General features: G+C 39.1%; 1 protein-coding gene across 3 annotated transcripts in view; it reads left to right on the top strand.

Annotated features, from left to right (window-relative positions):
- The window catches only part of TLE4 (TLE family member 4, transcriptional corepressor), a 98,619-nt gene that overhangs the window by 32,376 nt on the left and 46,912 nt on the right, over positions 1-19,331 (top strand). For 2 of the 3 annotated variants that reach the window (XM_027909790.1, XM_027909784.1), the window contains exon 6: positions 6,960-7,034. The exons of the other annotated variant lie outside the window; for it this stretch is intronic. In XM_027909790.1, the coding sequence (XP_027765591.1) occupies positions 6,960-7,034 (75 nt within the window). The remainder of the gene's footprint in view (positions 1-6,959; positions 7,035-19,331) is intronic. 3 annotated transcript variants of the gene reach the window in all.

Genomic DNA, 19,331 nt, shown 5'->3' with positions numbered 1-19,331 from the left:
GAGCTCGTTAGCCCGTAAGGCAATCCATCTACATCCTGAGGACCTCGCTGCCACCGTCCAAGCGTGCTTGGCCCCGGCAGATGAACCTCAGGATTAAAGGGTGGGCTCAGTTCCGCGCACACTGTGTCTCACCTAAAAAATCCAATGCGCAGGCTGGAAGGTGGAAAGACCTTCCCCGGTTCTTCGTTCACGAAGAGACTGGCCATTATATTATTATTTGCTATGCAGGGGTAACACATCATACATAGATAGCAGGGAGGGATTGAAAGGGGAAGCATAAAGAAACTTTTCATGTGTCTTGACAGTGCAATTGATAGTGACAGTTTTCATATTGGGCTTAGGAAAATCTTGGTAATTGTTTAACCTATGTTAGTAGAAATACATACTTAAATCAGTCTATATTGACATATGCTGAGTGTCAAAAGAGAACAGATCTTCAGATTTGAGTATTGTTAGTCTTGATTTCTGACTAATTTGTGTCTTTAGAAAGTGAGTGTCTTAATGGAATTCTCTTTATTTCATCATCCAGATTAATTGAGGATTGAATGCAGCATGCTTTTACTGTTCATGCATTTTGCATACAGTCTAATTGTGGAATAGTGGCTGAAAAATGTGATCAGGCTCCTTTGTATTGTGCCTGAGGGAAAAATGAACAAAATACAGTGGTTGCATGCACTGATGGCAACATTATTGCCTCATAATAGCACCAGGTTAACTTGTCTTATTGCTTGTTAACTTTGTAAGGAATCAATGGCTTGTGATAACTCACTTAGAAGTAAGAAATCGTGGGCAAAATCACTAGAGATCTTGTGAAAAGGATGCAGTTATAATACATCACCCTACTTTTTACTACTGTCTGCTTTGTTTCAGGGATAAATCTAGTATATTCAGTAAAATCTTCAGGCTTCAGTCAGTTTTACTGTGCTGTACATCCTGTAAGCATATATTGAAAACAAAGTTCATAACCTGTCTAAATATGCAGTCAGCTGGTACCATGTTTTTATATTGACTCCACCTTAGATAGACTGTAAAAAACACCACCAAGAAATACAAGATTCCCATTTTGATAGGAAAGAGTGAATTTGTGGTCGAGAGATGAGATGGACCTCAGGGGTGATTTGTATTTGATTTCTGCTGTGGTTTTGGGCTTCCTGTGTTGCAACAGTCATTTTCCATCTGTAGTGATACTGTGAGATACCGGTGTACTCAAAATAGTTCCTATTGCATAAGGTGAAAAGGGTGCCTTTAAGGATATAGGTAAATACTTGGAGGTTGTCACTCTGCTAACTTAGTTTTGATCTGCTGCAGCTGGTATAAATGGTTTACATTATTGAATGATCTAAACAGTAAGATGCAATTAATTTTGTGTCTGAAGCCATAGACAGAGCCTCCGCTAATTCATACTTCTCAACTGAATTTACTAGATGCATCAGAGTGAGACACTTCACCCTGTGACTTTCAAGGTGGGGCTGGTTCCTGTCTGCTCAAGGTAGTACGTGTGGCTGGTTGCAACCTGTGGCAATTATTGTGAGCTGTCAAGTGCTGAACAACCTCATGTGCTGGATAGTAGTGTTTGTTCAGTGTGTCTGGAGATACTCATATATCACAGTTATCTTTTTTTCAGTAAATATTGACTGTGTTTATATTCATGAGGCACACACAAGCTGGCTGATGTACAGCTAGCACTGTAGTTGTGGCAACTTGGAGCTCAGCACAACCTGCAAAAGCTGGTAAGAAGCCCAATAAATGTTCATAGTATTGATCCCTGTCAACTTCCATGCCACAGTATAAGCATTATGTAGGCTGTAGGAGGCTCTAATAAACTGTTCTTGGAAGGTGCACTTTCCCTTCCAGTTACCAGTGAACTAGATAATAACAAGCTAGACGGTTTGTTTTTTTAACAGGGATCTTCAGTTTCCTGTGCGCATTAAGATGGTCAAATATACTTAGCAGTACAACACAGTGCCAAGCACTGGCATGCATACATGCAAACAAACATCGAGAGGAAATGCTGCATGCACTTGTCTTCTTTCAAACATTTGAATATCAGTTGATTATTTTCTTTTTATGAGATTGATGTGGTTCATAATGTGCTTTCTCTTCTTTGTACAAACTTTCCCTAGAGGTGCTTCTGAAGTTCAGTAAATTTGAATGAGGAGTGTGAGATCTGTTATATATAGAAGCAGAGCAGGAGTTCTTATGTGCTGTTCAAAAACAAGTAGTTTTTGTTCCGAGATGTGAGATGCTGAGAAAACAAAATTATTTGCCTCCGTCTTAGACTTGGCCCAGACTAGAATTTAAACAGTAAGTACATGGAAGTTGTCAGAGATTTGTAATCCTCCTGCCATGGAAGGCATCTCATTAGCAATTTAGTCATATATTGCTAATAATGTTCCTATGTTTTTGTAAAGTGGTTATTATATCTTGTCTGAGTTATGGTGCCCAGATGCAGTGACCCAGCTTGTCCATTTTAGCTTTCAAAGTGTGTACGTTACTCCATGGTAAATGTGTCTTTGCTCTCCAGTTCTCTCTAGCATTTTTGGCACAGCCTGGTTCCATTATGCTGTCTCCAGATCAGGCTTTTGAGAATGGTAGTGCTGCAGTTCTTAAGCAAGACCTATACTTCAGAACAGCAAAATAATCTGAATAAAGCATAGCAAAGCCTGTTTGTTTCTTCAGAGTGTATTGTTCAGTGAGTTTTGCTTTGGATGTTGATGGCAGTGCTGAGGACAGGCTATAATTAGGTGTTCTTAACACCAGTGTCGGTATATGCATACTTGGGGGATTTTGGGCTGCTCAACTGCTGCCAGCACAGCTCACCTGTCATTTGGAGTTAGGAAAGCTCTGACATGGCATAAAAAGCCTAGGTATTTTCCCCCATGCTGCAGTGCCTGTGCATGAGCCATGGCTAGGTGATGACTGTGGTGAGACAATGTGATGGTAAAAAAGCCTACATCCTTCTTGTGGTCCCTGTAGCTGCTGCTACCCACTGTGAGACTGAAAGGAGGTGATTTTCCAGCACAGGGTAAGTGCGACACGTGGCTTGTTACAGAAAGTAAAGAGGGGAGAAGAGACAAGAGAAGTTAGAAAGGAGAAACAGTACTAGTCTGGGTGACACGTGGGGCAGCGTATTGAGCTCATCACTCTGGTCTGTTAAATGGAGTGCAAAATACTGTTTTCTCGTAACTGAAAAAGGCCAGGTCTGTCATTTGCTTGTGTGCACAGGGGAAGGCTAGCATTAGATGTGTGTGAAAGTTCCAACCCTGTGTCTATACTTGGTTGGGAAAAAAGTAACCCTTTTTTGTTGTTGCTGTTTTTACTTGGCTGTAAATAGCTACATGATCGCTTGATGGGCAGGCTAATATATACTCTTGGTTTCAGCATAATGCTGCTTGCTGGCGTGGGAAGGTGTTCAGGCACACTGCTTGGTTGGCTCCTTGGCTCTCTGCCTTTCATCTTGGTTTTGGGTTGCAGTGGGTTCCTGGAGCCCCCTCAGGCTCCTTCTCCATGTGGAGATATCCCCACCCATTACTGAAGCCATGGCCGGTAACACAGAGCCCCCAGCCCGCCCCAGTTTCAGAAAGGCTGTGAGCAAACAATGCAGCTTTCCAAACCCTCCGTGGACTTTCCTGTGCCTTTATCCACTGGAATGCATGGTTTGAGCTTATAACTCAAAATAGTGGGGTAGGGGGCCGGGGGGGCTGAGGTGTAGGGAAACTTCCCCATGAAGTTTCAGGGAGCTAAGCAGGAGTCTGCTTGGTTGCTGCCGAGAGGTGGAAGTGATGGAGGAGCTAATTAGAGGCCATCTATTTCCAGTCTTTTGCATACAACACTGCTGAAGATTAAATCAATGGTAAAGCAGCTAGCAATAGGAGAGTTTAGATTGTCTCTACCTAATTTAGGTTCAGTGTTACTAGGCCCTTGGGTTTTCTCTTGTCTGTGAAGGCTTGATCCCAAACTACTAGAATCAACTAAAGATACCTTCTGTGGCTGCTCCAGCAGAAATCTGAAAGTGAGATTATAGTAGTATAACCCTTCACCTTCTCTTCTTCTCACCTAAGAATGAAATAATATTTTTGCCAAATTCTTCTGAGAGTCATTTTCTTGTATTTGCTATAAGGGAACAGAAAACATTCCAACTCTTGTAGAGTTGACTTATTTTCCAAATCTTGGATGAAAATTGGAGTAATTTATACAATAATTTTTGTGATTTTAGGCCAGCTTTTTGTAGGTCCCTTGGAAGTTTTTTTTCTCCTGCCTGTTGCCCTGGGAACAGGATTTAAGTAAATGGATATTGGAAGAGAACACTCGTGTACTAGAGGTTTCTGTACCTCAGCGCAAAAATCACTGCCTGGGAAAGGGTAGGAAAGAGAAGATGACTGTAGACATCCCAGTTAATAATTTTATTTAAAAAAAAAAACCAAACCAAACCAAACAACAAAAAAACCAATCAAACACCAAATATTTTTAAATATTTTTAAAACTCTTTTTTGTTTTCTGTTTTTATTACTTGATGAAAAATTCCATGACCCCTTTTGGGCATGAATGATCTCCACCAGAAAATAATGGTATAATTTTTATGATTACCCTGTTGACATGTATAGACCTGTGTCACCAGGCTTTCAGCTATATAATCAATGAAAGCTGTACCTGTCCTTAACAAGTGATGACCTGGAAATGATAACACATTGTTGGGAGCTCGAGGCTGGAGTATCATGATTTCCTTTTTTTCTGGTTATCTGTGCTAGTGATACACTGAATTATTTTGTTTCCCCTGTTAATGCCAATAAAATGTTTGCGCCCTTTCAGCCTGCTTTTTAGTCTTTACATTGTTTTCTTATAAGTGTCGAATTCGGTTTACATTGGCACTGTAGTTTTACAAAACTCTAAAGAAAACTGCTGTGATTCTGTTTTCAGTTTGTTAGTTTGTTTGCCCTTCATTTAATTCTTCCTTGCTTAAAAACAAATAAACCTTAAAGCCATTTTTGTCTTTCTAGGAGTGTTTCTAAATTATCTCCTTCATTATTTGTATTTTTCAATTTTTCGTGGTTGAAGTCAGCATTTCTTACAGTGTCGTGGTTTACGAATGCTACTCCCCAGTTTAGTACTCCCATTAAAAAGAAAACCATAAGCTGCTCCCCTCCTCTTCCCACTTGCCCCTGTGGGAGACAGAAGGCAGAGATTACAGGTTGAGTAAAGAACAATTATTGGAAACAGCAATGAGATAAGAAAATTATCAGTAACAGCAACAATACGAATAACAAAATTGTACAAAGAGAGGATGATATAATAATAAAAATGTTCACCTTGCCCGGGACAATGGAAACGATAGTGGACAGACCCTCTGGCCACTAGGCTTCTCCCCCGACCACAAGCCACACCTACTTTTTCCCCCAGAATCAAGCTCTTTACTTTCATCCCCAGCAATGACAGGTGGTATAGAATAACAAAGGATGTCTGCCTACATGTGTCCAGGCTCCATGCCTCATGGCTGCTGTGAAAAATTAACTCTGTCCTGGCCCAAATCAGGACAGTTACAGGTGGAGTTATATGTTTGGTTTTACTTGCCCTGAGGGCATTTATGGGAGAGAGTTTATAAGTGAAAATGCTGGTTTTGTTTGTATGTTGCACTGAGAACGGTAAAATCTGAGTCCTCCAAGACCGTAAGGTAGCAATGCTCTTCTTTACAGTGCCCTGTCCCAGTGGGGCTTAGGGTGCTCCCTGGGGAGTCCTTCTGATGCTCTTCACCTAACTCTTGTTTTGGAGGTGGTCTTGGGGATTTGGGTCCCCACCTTATTTTATGCAGCTTTTTGCTTCTGATAAGGATGCACAGGAGGAGTCGCTGGATGGTCTCTACCTTGACTCCATTCTGCCCGTATACATGGCCATGTGGTGGCAGGCTTGAGTCTTTAAAGATACCTTCTCAGCCTTTTCCTTCAACTTTGTGATAAAACACACCTAGATGTTGGTTTTGATACAAAGCTGAGGATTCATTGTTATGGTTTTAGCACCTCTCCAGGTAGGCAAGATCTCCCTCGCAGGTGTTCAACCTGCAACTGTAAATCAAAGACATCTCACTCCCAATGCGGATCACTCAACCTACTTGCTGTTCTCCCTGACCTGTCCTTGCACCTGTTTGTTCTGTGTCATCCTGATTCTGCAAGGCTGCCTGTGAAGATTAATTTGCCACTAGTGGAGATCTGAACAGGCATGGATCTGCCTGGAAGATGAGGATCTTATTTTATTTGTAGTTGTCGCTTTCAAATAAATATCAGCATTGAGCAGTTTTGAATTTAGTGCAGTAATACAGTATCACTCAAACTGAGATAATATAACCACTCAAGCTTGTAAACTGTGTTGTTAGTTAGACTGTGTTTTTGGTGGACTTTTTAAAGCTATTAAAATTTACATGTTGGAGACTGAAATAATTAGTTCTCTTTCACATGTTTGACAGATTTGTGAATGGCATTTTAAATTTCTTTCCTATGGTTGAAATGGTTTGAAGTGTACCTAGGAGAAGAACCTCTATATTTTTCAGTAGTGTGGATGCCACGTGCTTGTTGAAAATATATACCTTTCTTTTTCAGAATACTTTTTGTAAAAATGTAGAAAGTTTCCATAGCTGTAAGGAAACTGGCTTGCATTTGAAGTTGGCATATAAATTCAAGAGCACACTGTGCTGATGAGCAAAAAGAAGACAGTTTTCCATTAGCCAGGTTGTAAAATAGCTTTTTGGGAAGCAAAGGTGTAATTCCTAGCTTGTAATGGCGTAAAAATAAACATCCTCCCCATACCTGTACATTTTTGCAGATCAACACACAATTTGACTGACTGTTAGAGAACAGTTATGTCAGACCTGCATGTGTTGGAAAAGCAAATAAAAACAATAAAAGGAAGAATCTTTGCTTAGTAATTTAGAAAACAAATAATTTTATTCTGTTTCTGATCTTCATTTATAGCACCAGCAACAAGTGGTGCAGGCTGTGGAGCGTGCCAAACAAGTGACCATGGCAGAACTGAACGCAATCATTGGGGTATGTGGTCTTTTCATTTTAGCTCTGATAGTGTTTGTAAATAGCTTTTTCTTTTTTTTTTCTCCCTTGCATGAACTCATTTCCATCAGGTTGGCAAAATTTGTGGGCAGTGGTGAAGTTCAATAGTTTGATCTTCATAAAAGCCGGTTACTATCTGAAGACTTTTCCTTGCACTGTGCCAAGAGGACTAATGGGTTAATTAATGTCTGGATTGTATCTATTCCGCAAAGCTGGGTCAGTGTCTGGGATTTTTGTTTGTTTATTTTTGTCCTGTTTAAATAACACTGCTTCCTTTGCATACCACCTACCAGTTTGCTTCTACAGCCACAGTAACAGAAAGACTTCATATGATACAGTTTTTCACATCCCTGCTGCCCACATCCTCTTCTGGATGTTGGCTCAAGACTCTGAATATTCATCACACTTTTCATTTTTAAATTAAAAAATAGCTATTAAAAAAACAAAAAACAAAACAAAACAAAAAAACCACAAAACAAAAAAAAAAACCACAACCAAGCAAAAAAACCCCACCAAAACCAAAATACCCAAAGAAATAACCAAAATCTACAGCAGAACAGTTCATCAACAGTGTGCATATAGGTGCCCTGTAGTCATCTAAAAATATGGGTGTGTGAAACCCCTCCTGTAAAAGCTTTACTGCCAGTGGTATTAGCCTGGTATAGAGGTTTTATGGGTGTGGGCAGCCACAGCGTTTATATTTTACAACTGGAGAGGATGGGACATAACAACAAAAGCCATGGCTGTTCACACTACATAAAATAAAGGTGAGAAGTCATAGCTTAATAGCACATTATTCTCATGTATAATTATGCAGCTGGAGCAAGCAGTTGTTTAAGTTATTCTGATGAAGACACTTACAACTGTACTTCCTTTCTTCTGCGCCCGCCCAAATGCTTTTTCTTTTGTGTACAGATTATACGTGAAAGTATTTTCCTGTTTTTTTATTCAGTGTATCAAACACACTTTGAAATGCTAATTATTCCATTTACTTTCATTAAAATTCAAATTGCTGAGTGAAGATGTGAATAAGGGTCGTGGAATAATCAATCTGAAGTGAAGATATTGCTTCAATTATGCCTCCATCTTTTAACAAGGGGATCAAGACTTTCTGATCATTGGTGACAGTAGCGTAGAGCAACGGTCTGATTGTAGCTTCTTTTAAATAGGCTGTTTCTAACTCTACTTTGTATCTCTGACCACAAGAAAACATTGGTAGTCAATTAGAAATTATAAATGGAAAAGAGTAACCTTTATTTCCTCTGAAGTGCCCGTTAGAAAGGAGGAGGTGAATCAGAGCGCGTCATGTAGAATCATGAATAACATTTGCTGTATGTCTTTTACACTCCAGTGGGAAGAGTGGGAAGTGAATAATTTCCCAATTAGTTTTCATTACCTAACCAAAAATATTGCCTTCTATTAACATTCTTTGCATAGAGTAAGTAGCTAAAGGTTGGCTTCTTAGTTAAAAAAGCTTTTATATGTGTGTGCTGCATGTGCATATATAGCACGTGTGTATACATCCGTGTAAAATGTGTGATGGTATAGATACTGGCTATTGCACTCCTTATTTAAGTTTATCCTATTTTCATGAACCACTAAACCACAAAAAATAAATATAAACAGACTGAACACTTGTCTGGGAGCCTGGCAGTAGCTTCTACTGGTCTTCCATCTACCAGACAGAAGTAAATTTTCTCTTATTTCCTGCTGCTTGAATTTGTCTCTTCATGTCAACTAAAATTCAATTGCTTCAAAGCTTTTTAAACTATCAGAATTTTGGATTTGTGCATTAAAATTGGACAACCCTCGCGTCCCTCACAAGACTGATTTTTACCTTGCTCTACTGCCTTTTTTCGCTCGTAAGTTTTACATTAACTTAGGAAATGCTATGTGGCCTTCTCTAGTTTTACAGACACAGGAGCAATATGAACTGCCATTTTTATGTTCATCACATTTAAGGAGAAGTAAACTTGTGCAGTCGTTAAAATATTCATTTTTAAAAATGGAATAAATAGGGAAGAAGGTTATCAAGTTCATGTTGCATGAATATCCACCATAAGAAAGATTAAAGAGATTTAAAGTCTGAAAATGTAACATGGGACTAAAAAAGGCTTGTCATACTTTGTAAAGTGAATATCTGTAAAAATAAAACAAAGAACATAATTAGAAATCATGGCTTTTATATAGGTCTGTTTCGGATGTCTTATGTAATTTTGCTGTTTGGTAAGTCTGACAGTGTTTGTGTTCTTTTAACACTGTGGTATTTTAAAAACTACCAAAGTATGTTTAATCTATTGAACTATGTATCAGACAAAGACAGAAGCAGTATTTGATTTTTTGAAATACAACTGTGGCTTAAGTTTCTCTGTGCTTTGAGTAGGTCCTATTCAGTTCACCTCACTCATGCTAAACCCCTTTGATTCGCACAGAGCAACCCTGGGTTTCAGTTTAAAATGGATTCTACCAAAATGGAATATGCCACAAGAAAATAATCAAACGTGCACAGATCATGTCTCTCTTTGTGTTTCACACACACATATATTTTTGTATGAATGTGCTCTGATTTAATGGAATCTGATGAAGCACCTTTTAACTTTGCAATATTATTCTATCTTCATTGGTAAATGAACCAAATCACTGATCCGTGCAGTTTAAATGCAAAATACTGAAGTGAACCTGGAATCTGGAGAGACTGCTTGTTCTCCTGATAATAAACTAGTTATGTTTAATGGAATGAAACACAGTTATAATGACTTCTTTCACAGGTCATGTTCAGTTTAAAATTGTTGACGGGCTCAAACAAGTTAAATATCATCTATCATCTCCTAGAGAGATGCAGTGAGAAAAACTAAATCAAACCTGGGTATATCATAAGCATGCTGCAGGAGGACTGTAAATCTGCAGGCATACAAATTCTGCATCTGGTGTTTGCCTTGGATGGTGTGGTGTGGCATTCTTTCTTGGGGCATTTCGAAATGCACATCCAGAGCTGCTTCCCATGCTGGGGTGTGCCAGGATGGACTGTGTGGTGTATCCAGCTGATCTTGTCATGTGTCAAAGCTGCTGTGTTTTTACATTAGACTCTGCAAGGTCTCACTGTTGGAACAACACACGAATCGTAGCCTTAAGTCAGCAATATAATCTAATTAGGAATGATGTGTTCATTTCCTCAATTAATAAATTGAGCTGTCTAACTTTCTTAAAATGTTGGGGTTTTTTGGTTGGTTTTTTTTTGTTTGTTTGTTTTTTGTTTTAATCCATTGTACAATATAATTGGAACACACTGTGTGGGTGTGGTTACATTTTAATAAGGGAACAAGGGAATTAACTTTTAACTTTTTAAGAATTTTGTCAGAGTACTGGTTTTTTCCTGCTGTTTAAAATAGTAATTTTTCAACTGCAGTTGGGTAGTAAGGCAGAAATAAAGGCTACTGCTTGTATGCCTGTTTATCATATAAATACACCAAAAACTTAAGAACAGGTATGTGATGGTGTTGAAAGAAAACGCAGTTTAGCACAAGAAATGCTGAACCTCAATTTTTAGCAGTGACATTTTAATGATAGGAAGTCTGCAAAATTATTTGCCATCAATTGTGAAGGCAATAACAAGCCTTGGTGGTTTTTCACACCCTCTGTGTTAAGTGCTTTCAGAATGACAGCGTAAACTGTGTTGGAGAACTCCAAGGAAGTAAAACTGATTAAAATGTTCATGCTTGAATGGTGCTGATGGAATAGTTCATTTGGACTTTCTCTACCTCCTGCAGCTCAAGCTGAAATATTAAAATTCAGTGAATTTAAATCTCTCTCCCCTCAGCTCAGGAAAAAAACATTACATTTTAATAGGTTTTAAACTCATAATTCATTGGTTTGGAGCAGCACTATTAAATCTATTTAAACATTACTTGTATTACTAAGGAAATGATTGAAATAATTTTTTTTCTTTACCATTCTATACATCTGAGAAAAAAAGATGGGTTTGGTTTAATTTTTAGGCATTTTGTTTTATTATGCCACTTTTATTATCATCTTTAAAAAAAAAAACCAGCAAACGACAGTTACTGGAAGAAAGGACTCCTTCTGTCTTGTCTTATATAATTACTAAGCTATAATGTTCCTTCTTAAATACACTGCTTGTCACAATTTCTACCCTCTATTTGAGAGCAAGGTGCTTGTTTGACCTATCTCAAGAGGTTTGTAATTTTTTGTTGTTTTCAAGTGAATGATGATTTTACAGCTATGGAGAACACCACCTGCTTAAAAAACAGCAGTATTACATGGCAAACATGGGAAGCTTCGAAAGCAGTGCAGTGCAGATAAATGCACACAACTTGAAATGAAAATTTAGCATCAGTGGCAACCATCATTGCTGTGGTGCCAGTTGTCCAGGGTTCTGGATGCCATATGCTGAGGCGCTTCTTTACGTTGGTGCTTAATGTGCAGCGGCATCTCCTGCTCCTCACAAAGAAGATACAAAGAGGATGTGCTTGTTCTGTGAGGAAGATTGAGGGGTTTGTATTTGAACCAATGCAGGCAGTTTGTAGGGAAAAGTCATTACTGCCCAGTGTGTGCATTCAGGAAAGAGTGGCAGGGAGGGTGGGGAAGTGCTGTAAAACAAGCATGCTGTAGCATGGGGACAACAGTCTCTTGTCTCTCCAGCCCTTCTGTATTGCTTTTTAAAAGATGTTTTTTTAAGCAGTGGTTGAAGCCTAAATCTGTAGAACAAGTTGGTGACATGCTGTATGTTGTACACAGGAAGGTGGCAGAAGAGGTTGACTTAATAGTTATGTGCTTTGAGCTATGTTTATTTGTGTACCCTAATGAAATGTTGAAATTCGTTGTTCCCCATTTAATTACTCATTTGCTGATTGTATACTAAGGCTGTGTGGTGATGTGGTTCTGCAATTTTTTTGATCCTGCCTAGTGCCTGAAGTTGAATTGTAGAAGGAATTGTAGGTACAGAAGCCTTTTGGGTGAGCACTTTTGTTTTTGAGTTATTCACCTGAAGTCTGGCTAAGTTAAAGACACCCTGTTATTTCGGTGTAAAGAGCTGTTTTGGAGGGATTTGTCGTCTTGTCCCCTTCTTGCGATATGCCAGCTTCAGAGAGAGCCTTGAGGGTGAGGCCTAATTTAAATAAATCTCTCCTATATGCAGCATTATCTTGATTTAAAGAAGCTGAAATGCAGCACAGGAACATTTTAGGGATTTCCAAGGAAATTATTTAGAATGTAAATAATTTTCAGGTACCATATTTACTGAAAAAAACATTCTAAGGATGGATTTTAAATACGGTTGCTGCTCTTAAAATGGGCTGCCTCTGTTTTCTGCTTTTTCTCCTTCTTTCAGTAGCTATGTTAGCTACTGAATTTACATTATCTATCATTACATGAGCAGTCAGTAACGTTGCGGTATGAAGTGCTGACCACTTACTAACATCTAACTACCAATATGCTGGTGCCAGAGGCCTTGCTCGTTATGCTTAAGTAAGTGCATATGACATGAATGTTACAGCTCACACACTGTATCTGATTAGGCAGGGGAGCTGACTTTTGCCACCATATTTTTCAAGGTTTTGCAAATCCTGGTACCAAAGTTATGTGACCACCATATTTTTTTTTTTTTTTTAATTAGGATTAATCAGTGCAGATATGAGGACTCCCATGGAGAATTTTCTTGATGTTCTACAGCATGAACATTTGTAGTATTTTGTTTATGACTTACTTTTGTATGCTTTTCCTTCACATACAGTAAAAAGGAGAAAACACTGTTGCTGACGTGGCCTGGACTCCCATGTATGGAAGGTGTTGGCAACCAAATACAGATGTACTCTATATTGGTCTTTTATATGCCATATATTACCTTCAGTGATGGCCTTATACCAGTGCTTTGGAAAAAAAGAAGTGTGTCTGTTTGATTTTTAAGTGTTGTGAAGGCGGGGGTTTTGCAAAAGTGTTTCATTGCAAAATCAGCAAGGTTTATGTAGTCAATGGAGATGCCATCCATTTAAATAAGTACACTTACTGTACAGTATAGCCTAAAGACAGTTGTTACTGTGTCCTGGTTTCATAACACAAGAGTTCTAGTATCGCACCTTAACAAAGTTGTATCTTTGCCATCTAGACTTTTTCCCAAGCACACTTTGTAGGCTGCTTGCCTACAGCTGTGAATGAGGACCAGGACTCTATACAGTGGATCATTTAAGTGTTTGCATTTCTTCAGGTATATGGGCAATTCTTCTTATATCTTCAGTCTTAAGTATAGAACAGAGCAAGGGCTGTAGTGCTTGACTGGGATGGACACTAAAATACTGCATAAGTATTTCCACATGTTAAGTTGACCCCTAAAAAAAAGGAATTTAGATCTTAAATATTTTAAGTTGTCTGATAGTTCAGAATGTTTGATTTTCATTAGCGGGACAGTTTCTTGCTTATCGTTTGATGAACTTCTCACAGACACTTTCTTAGTATATGAATGCATCTAATGAACTTAGTCCAGTAATGTTTCTGGAACAAGGGAGTAGTGCTTTCCCTGTTATACCTTCGAAAGAGGCTGAGGCAAAAAGAATAAATGGTCCTTCCACAGTCTTGGGACTGCGACTTATCCAGGTGATTTGATCCTTCATCAAAGCTGCTGTAAGTGGGAAAATGCAGTAAAATCACTTTAAGTTTCAGTTACTTGACTAAAAGACACTACATTAAAGAGGCAGAACACTGCATCTCCCAATGAAATTGCTTGGAGAGAGATAATAATATCCACATGTTCTAACACCTGTGGGAAGAGGCTGCTCATCTCTGAGAAGAGCAGGCATTACAGTGCTCTGCACAGTACCAGAGCTGCACCAGAAATGGCAGTCTTTAAAGACACAGAACAGGTTGTAAAGAATGGATCAAAAAATGCTTGGGGTAAGAGCCTGGATGGTGTGGATCCAAAGACAACTTGCTGAAATCCAACACAGTCTATATTCATGTGTTGTATGTATAACGAAACATTGTATTAGCACTTAGAGTTATGGAGCTTGTGCTTCTCAGTAATTGCTGTCTAGAAAATTGACCGTTAAGGATTGACTTTATAAGATGCATTAGAGAAATGCACGTGTGAGATGCATAACATGCATCTCTTTTTCACTGATACTACATGGCTCTAAAACTATACCTGGTGAGGAAGCTTTGAAGTCAATTATAGTTGCCACATTAAAAGCTCTGGTAATAGAATTGCTCGTATATTTAACCCCTTGGATCTCTCTGTGATCAGTGGCATTGCTTAACTTCTAGCTTTTATTGCTTTAATTTGTGTTACATCTCAGGTGATACTTTTTTCACTTTTCAGCTCAGGGTTTCAGAAACTTTTAAATGTGATGACTCTAGAAGATTATTTAGAAGCCTGCTGGGAAAAGCATTGGCACTGCTCTCATTTTCTGGTTCTAAAGAAAAGGAACAAGATTCACAAGGTCACAATAGAGATGCTGTTTTTCTACTTTGAGTCCAAAAAATCTCTTCCCAATGTCTGTGGGTAGGACATGAGTGGAGCACTTGGTAAATAGGGTACTTGAACCAGTGTGCGCCTTAGTCAGAGATGATTTTTACCATCTTTTTGTCTGTAGCAGAAAACACCCATTTGCTGTCATTGTTTTTCTTTCCACTGGTCTTCGTGAAAAGGTTTAAAAGTGAAGGTTTGGTATGTCAAGGCGCACTTCACACCACTGGCCCTCCTTATGGTAAGACCTTGAGCTTACTTGCATTCGTGCTTTCTGCCCTCTCTGGCAGGAGATGTGGATTTTCCTTAGCTAGGAATTGATGGGAGAGAAGGAAGAAGAGAGTTTTAAGTGGCGTGATTTATGCAGGAACTTCTGCCCTTTATTAATTGATAATAGAAAATAATTCTGAAGAGCTTAATTCTTCCTCCCTGCGCCATCACTGTGAAATTGAGATGAAGTCCTGCAATCAGAAGAAATTACTGAACTCCAGTATTCTATGGGAAGGTGCACTTGGCCTTTTGCAGGGGACTAGTTTTTTCCTTTATTAAGATTCTGTCCTTTTTTTGCCATGAATCTTTTAATTGCTAGTAGATTGTATTAATTTTTTATCCTCTATCTGTGCTGTTTCACTGCGTGAAAAATAGTCGTGGGAGTGAAAGGGAGGACAAATGGTGAAACATGTATCCTGACAGAACGGAAACGTGCTCTCCATATATTGCCTTTCATCCCACAATATGATTTGAGATATGACTTTTTGTTCCTCATTCACTTAAAAGATCTTTGAAATAACAATTTGTAGAGATATGATTCTGATGGTTTCTTTGTTATTTATGTAGGAGTTTCTCTTCTGATTAATGACAGCTATTGATTTTTTTCCTTCCCCCCACAGTTTTCTCAGTAGAGTTTACTTTCTTCCTGTGGAATCAGCATCCTCAAAGACAGAAATTACTGATTCTTAGAGAGCAAGAAGCCTAGCATTTGATTCTTGTAAAAAATAAAATTACTTTTATTATTATTAGTCTCCTTCTTAATCTTTCTCCTTTTTCGTTCTTTTTCATTCTTTTTTCCTCTTGTATTTTTGTCTAACCTGTTCATTCATTCCTCTTTGTGAACAGAAATGTTTTGAGTTTTTTAGTAGATCAGCTGCATATGAGCATTTAGAATTTCCACTCATCTCTGAGACCTTAGAATCACAGACTTTTTAAGGCTGGAAAAGACCTCGGAGGTCATGGAGTCCAACCATTAAACTGTGATCACCACTAAACCATGTCCTCAAATGCCACATCCAGAAGTTTTTCTGAGCACTTTCAGATATGGTGATTACACCACCTCCCTTGGCAACCTGTTCCAATGCCTGACCACCCTTTTAGTGCAAGGATTTTTCCTAATATCCAATCTAAGCATCCCCTGCCACAACTTGAAGCCATTTCCTCTCATCCAATAGCTAGTTGCCTGGGAGAAGAGACTGACCCCCACTGCCCTACAAACTTCTCTCAGCCTGTTGTATAGAGTGATAAGGCTTCCTGAGCCTCCTTTTCTCCAGGATGCACAACCCCAGCTCCCTCAGCTGCTCCTCATAAGACTTTGATCCAGACCCTTCACCAGCTGTGTTTCCCTTCTCTGGACATACTCCAGTACCTCAGTGTCTTTTTTGAAGTGAGGGACCCAGAACTGGATACAGTACTCAAGATGCAGCCTCACCAGTGCCAAGTACAGTGGGGCAATCCCTTCCCCTAGTCCTGCTGGCCACACAATTGCTGATACAAGCCAGGATGCCATTGGCCTTCTTGGCTACCTGGGCACACTGCTGGTTCATGTTCAGTTGGGTGTCAACTAGCGCCCCCAGATCCTCTTTCCACTAGACAGCTTTCCAACCACTCTTTCCCCAACCTGCAGCACTACCCAAGAACTTGTGACCCAAGAACTTGGCACTTGACCTTATTGAACCTCATACCTCATGGCCTTGGCCCATCAACCCAGTCAAAAACCCTCTGCAGAGCCTTCCTACCCTCCTGCCCAACTTGGTGTCATCTGCAGATTTTACTGAGGGTGCCACTCAAGTCTCCTCATCCAGATCATCAATAAAGTTGTTAAACAGGACTGGCCCCAGTATTGAGCCCTGGGGAACACCCACTTGTGACTGGCTGCCAGCTGATACAACTGTTCACCATTACCCTCCGAGCCTGGCCATCCAATTAGTTTTATCCAGCAAACAGTGCACTCATCCATACCATGGAAAGCCAGTTTCTGTGAGAGAGTGCTGTGAGAAATGGTGTCAAAAGCTTTACTAAAGTCTGTGTAGACAACATCCACAGCATTTTTCTCAGCCACTAAGTGAGTTACCTTGTTGCAGGAGATCAGGATCTACAAACCCCTGCTGGCTGTGCCTGATTCCCTGGGTGTCCTGTATGGCCATTATGGAACTCAAGGTGATCTGTTCCATAACCTTCCTTGGCAGTGAAGTCAGATTGACAGGCCTGTATTTCCCTGGTTCGTAGTACTGGCCCTTCTTGTGCCCAAGATGGCCTCTGACCACCACACCGGCCACTAGTCCTTCTCTGTTCGCAAACAGCAGGTCCAGTGTGACACCAGCCCTCACTGTCTCCCTCACTCACTGTGTCAGGAAGTTATCTTCCACACAGTCCGGGAACCTCATGGATTGTTTCGTCTCTGTTGTGGTGTATTTCCAGCAGACCTCTTGTAAGTTGAAATCCTCTGTGAGAAGAAGGACCTGCAATCGGAGAATTCTGCCAGCTGTTTACAGAATATGTCATCTGCATCGTTATCTTGGTGGTCTATAGCAGATTCCCACCAGGATCGTTCCTTTTATGCTGGGCATTGTAATAATTTTCAAAATGATCACTCTTCGTTGAAATGTTCTGTGATTCTGTAAGAGAGTAAGGGTAATAGTTTGTTCTACCCTATATCAGTATCACTGTCTCGTTATATACCAGTCATATGGTATATATGCATATAGCTCCAGAACCATTCCACTGGAGGAACCACTGCATGGCTCGCTTTGTAAGCTGTTTTGCTGTGTTGTATCATAACGTCAAAAAAACTTTTTTTAGTAATGCTATGCCACCAGAGAGAGAACAGTACAAAGGAAGTATAAATAGTGCAGATCACATCAAGGGTGTGAACAGGCATGATAGATAAAAATTCATATAATCTTAAGCACACTCATGACTGTGTGTGCCAAAGGACTTCCTTTGCTGGTGTTCAAACCATTGACATCAATATTGGGTACTTGGGAGCTACTATTTTTATTTCTGTGTTTCCTCTTTGTCTTGGTTTCTGTTTTATCAGTATGCTATCTTACTAATGATTTACTCTGAGCAATCAATCACATCATCTAACTCATTTCAAACAAACCAAAGCTATTTTATTCAGATATTTTGAAGTCCTGTCCCAGCAGTATTGCAGGTATGCGTAGTGAGTGCATGAGTATAAATATAAAAAAGAAAATATCTTTTTGAGATGTTAGCTTGTCAACATTAGAAAAGTCTTCAGGTTAAAGGAGGTTCAGGTTGTTTGGGTAATGGCTGTGAGCTTTCAGGGTCTGTAAGAGAAAAAGTTGTAGATTACTGCAACACAGAACTGCTTGGAAAGTATCCAGTAAAAACTTGAACCTTTTCCAGGAAAATAGGCTTTGAATGTGCTGACTATAACAAGAGAGCATTTGAAGCTAATTTGTTACTGGGTTTGTTATCACATTTTACTTCAAATTTGATCTCTTAAGATGGGAAAAGAATTAAGCTAAGCATCAATATTTAGAATTGTGGTTGTAAAAATTAGTGATAGTTGGATAAAAACCTTTTGCAAATCCTTTTTGCCCATTTGCTAAGACATGACTTTGGAGTTATTTTATTTCTTAGTGTAAACTGCCTAGAAGAATATACAGAAAATAAAATACCATTAGGAGCAACCAAATATCATCTTTATTTGACATGTGTTAATATGTTTTGAATGTTTAACTTCAGTTTTTACTACTCGTTTAAATGATCATCTTCCTAAACTTATTACTCAAAGGAATTCAGTATACTCTTTTTGTCTTCTTTCTGATTGCTGTGTTTACCCCTTGCTTTTACATTTTTTGTGTGTTGAATGTTCCTTAAAGACATTGCATTTTGCAGTACTGTAGGGCATATTTCTTGTAGCCAACTGTTGCTGTCCATATTTTCAAATAGTTTTGGAAAATTTACAGCATCATAAAGCCTAGTTTCTAAGTTTCCACGTATTATGCATAGATGCTGAAGATATATGCTTGACTTTACCCATATTGAAGTCAATTGTGATGGGATTGTCTAAAGTGAACCACATGCTAAGAGTTCATAAATAACATGACTAAGGATAACAAATTAAAAAGGTAATGAAGAAAGGGGAAGGGAAGATATTACAACAATATCAAAAAATTATATGTTTGCTCTGTTGGCTCATTCTTAGGCTTTCTTTGTAAGTTTTTAAATTGTGTTGGATTTTGTGATCTAAATTCATGTTACATGCAGAAACAAATGTAAGCTTTCTTCCGTAGTGGAATATTTCTGTGTGTGAAGAGTATCTGTCAGTTGTCTTACTGCTCCATATCCTTGGTATTTTGATGACTAGAGAAGATCAGCTTCTTTTACCACTTTGGACCATTAACCTTATGCCTAGTGGGCTAAGGAATTGTCCCTGTTTTTATAACTTTCCCTGTAACCAAATAGCTGTATGCAGGCCACCTGATGCTCACCAGTGACACTTAGGGACAAGGAAAAAGCAAAACCCTGCTGAGAATGTTGTGGGTGTTTGAATATAGTAATAG

This window comes from Empidonax traillii, unplaced genomic scaffold, assembly GCF_003031625.1.
Source record: "Empidonax traillii isolate 1590-97213 ecotype Southwest subspecies unplaced genomic scaffold, ASM303162v1 scaffold28:size2823434, whole genome shotgun sequence".
Taxonomy (NCBI): Eukaryota; Metazoa; Chordata; class Aves; order Passeriformes; family Tyrannidae; genus Empidonax; species Empidonax traillii.
The sequence above is the reverse complement of the archived record's forward strand: the minus strand, read 5'-3'. Positions and strand labels throughout refer to the sequence as shown.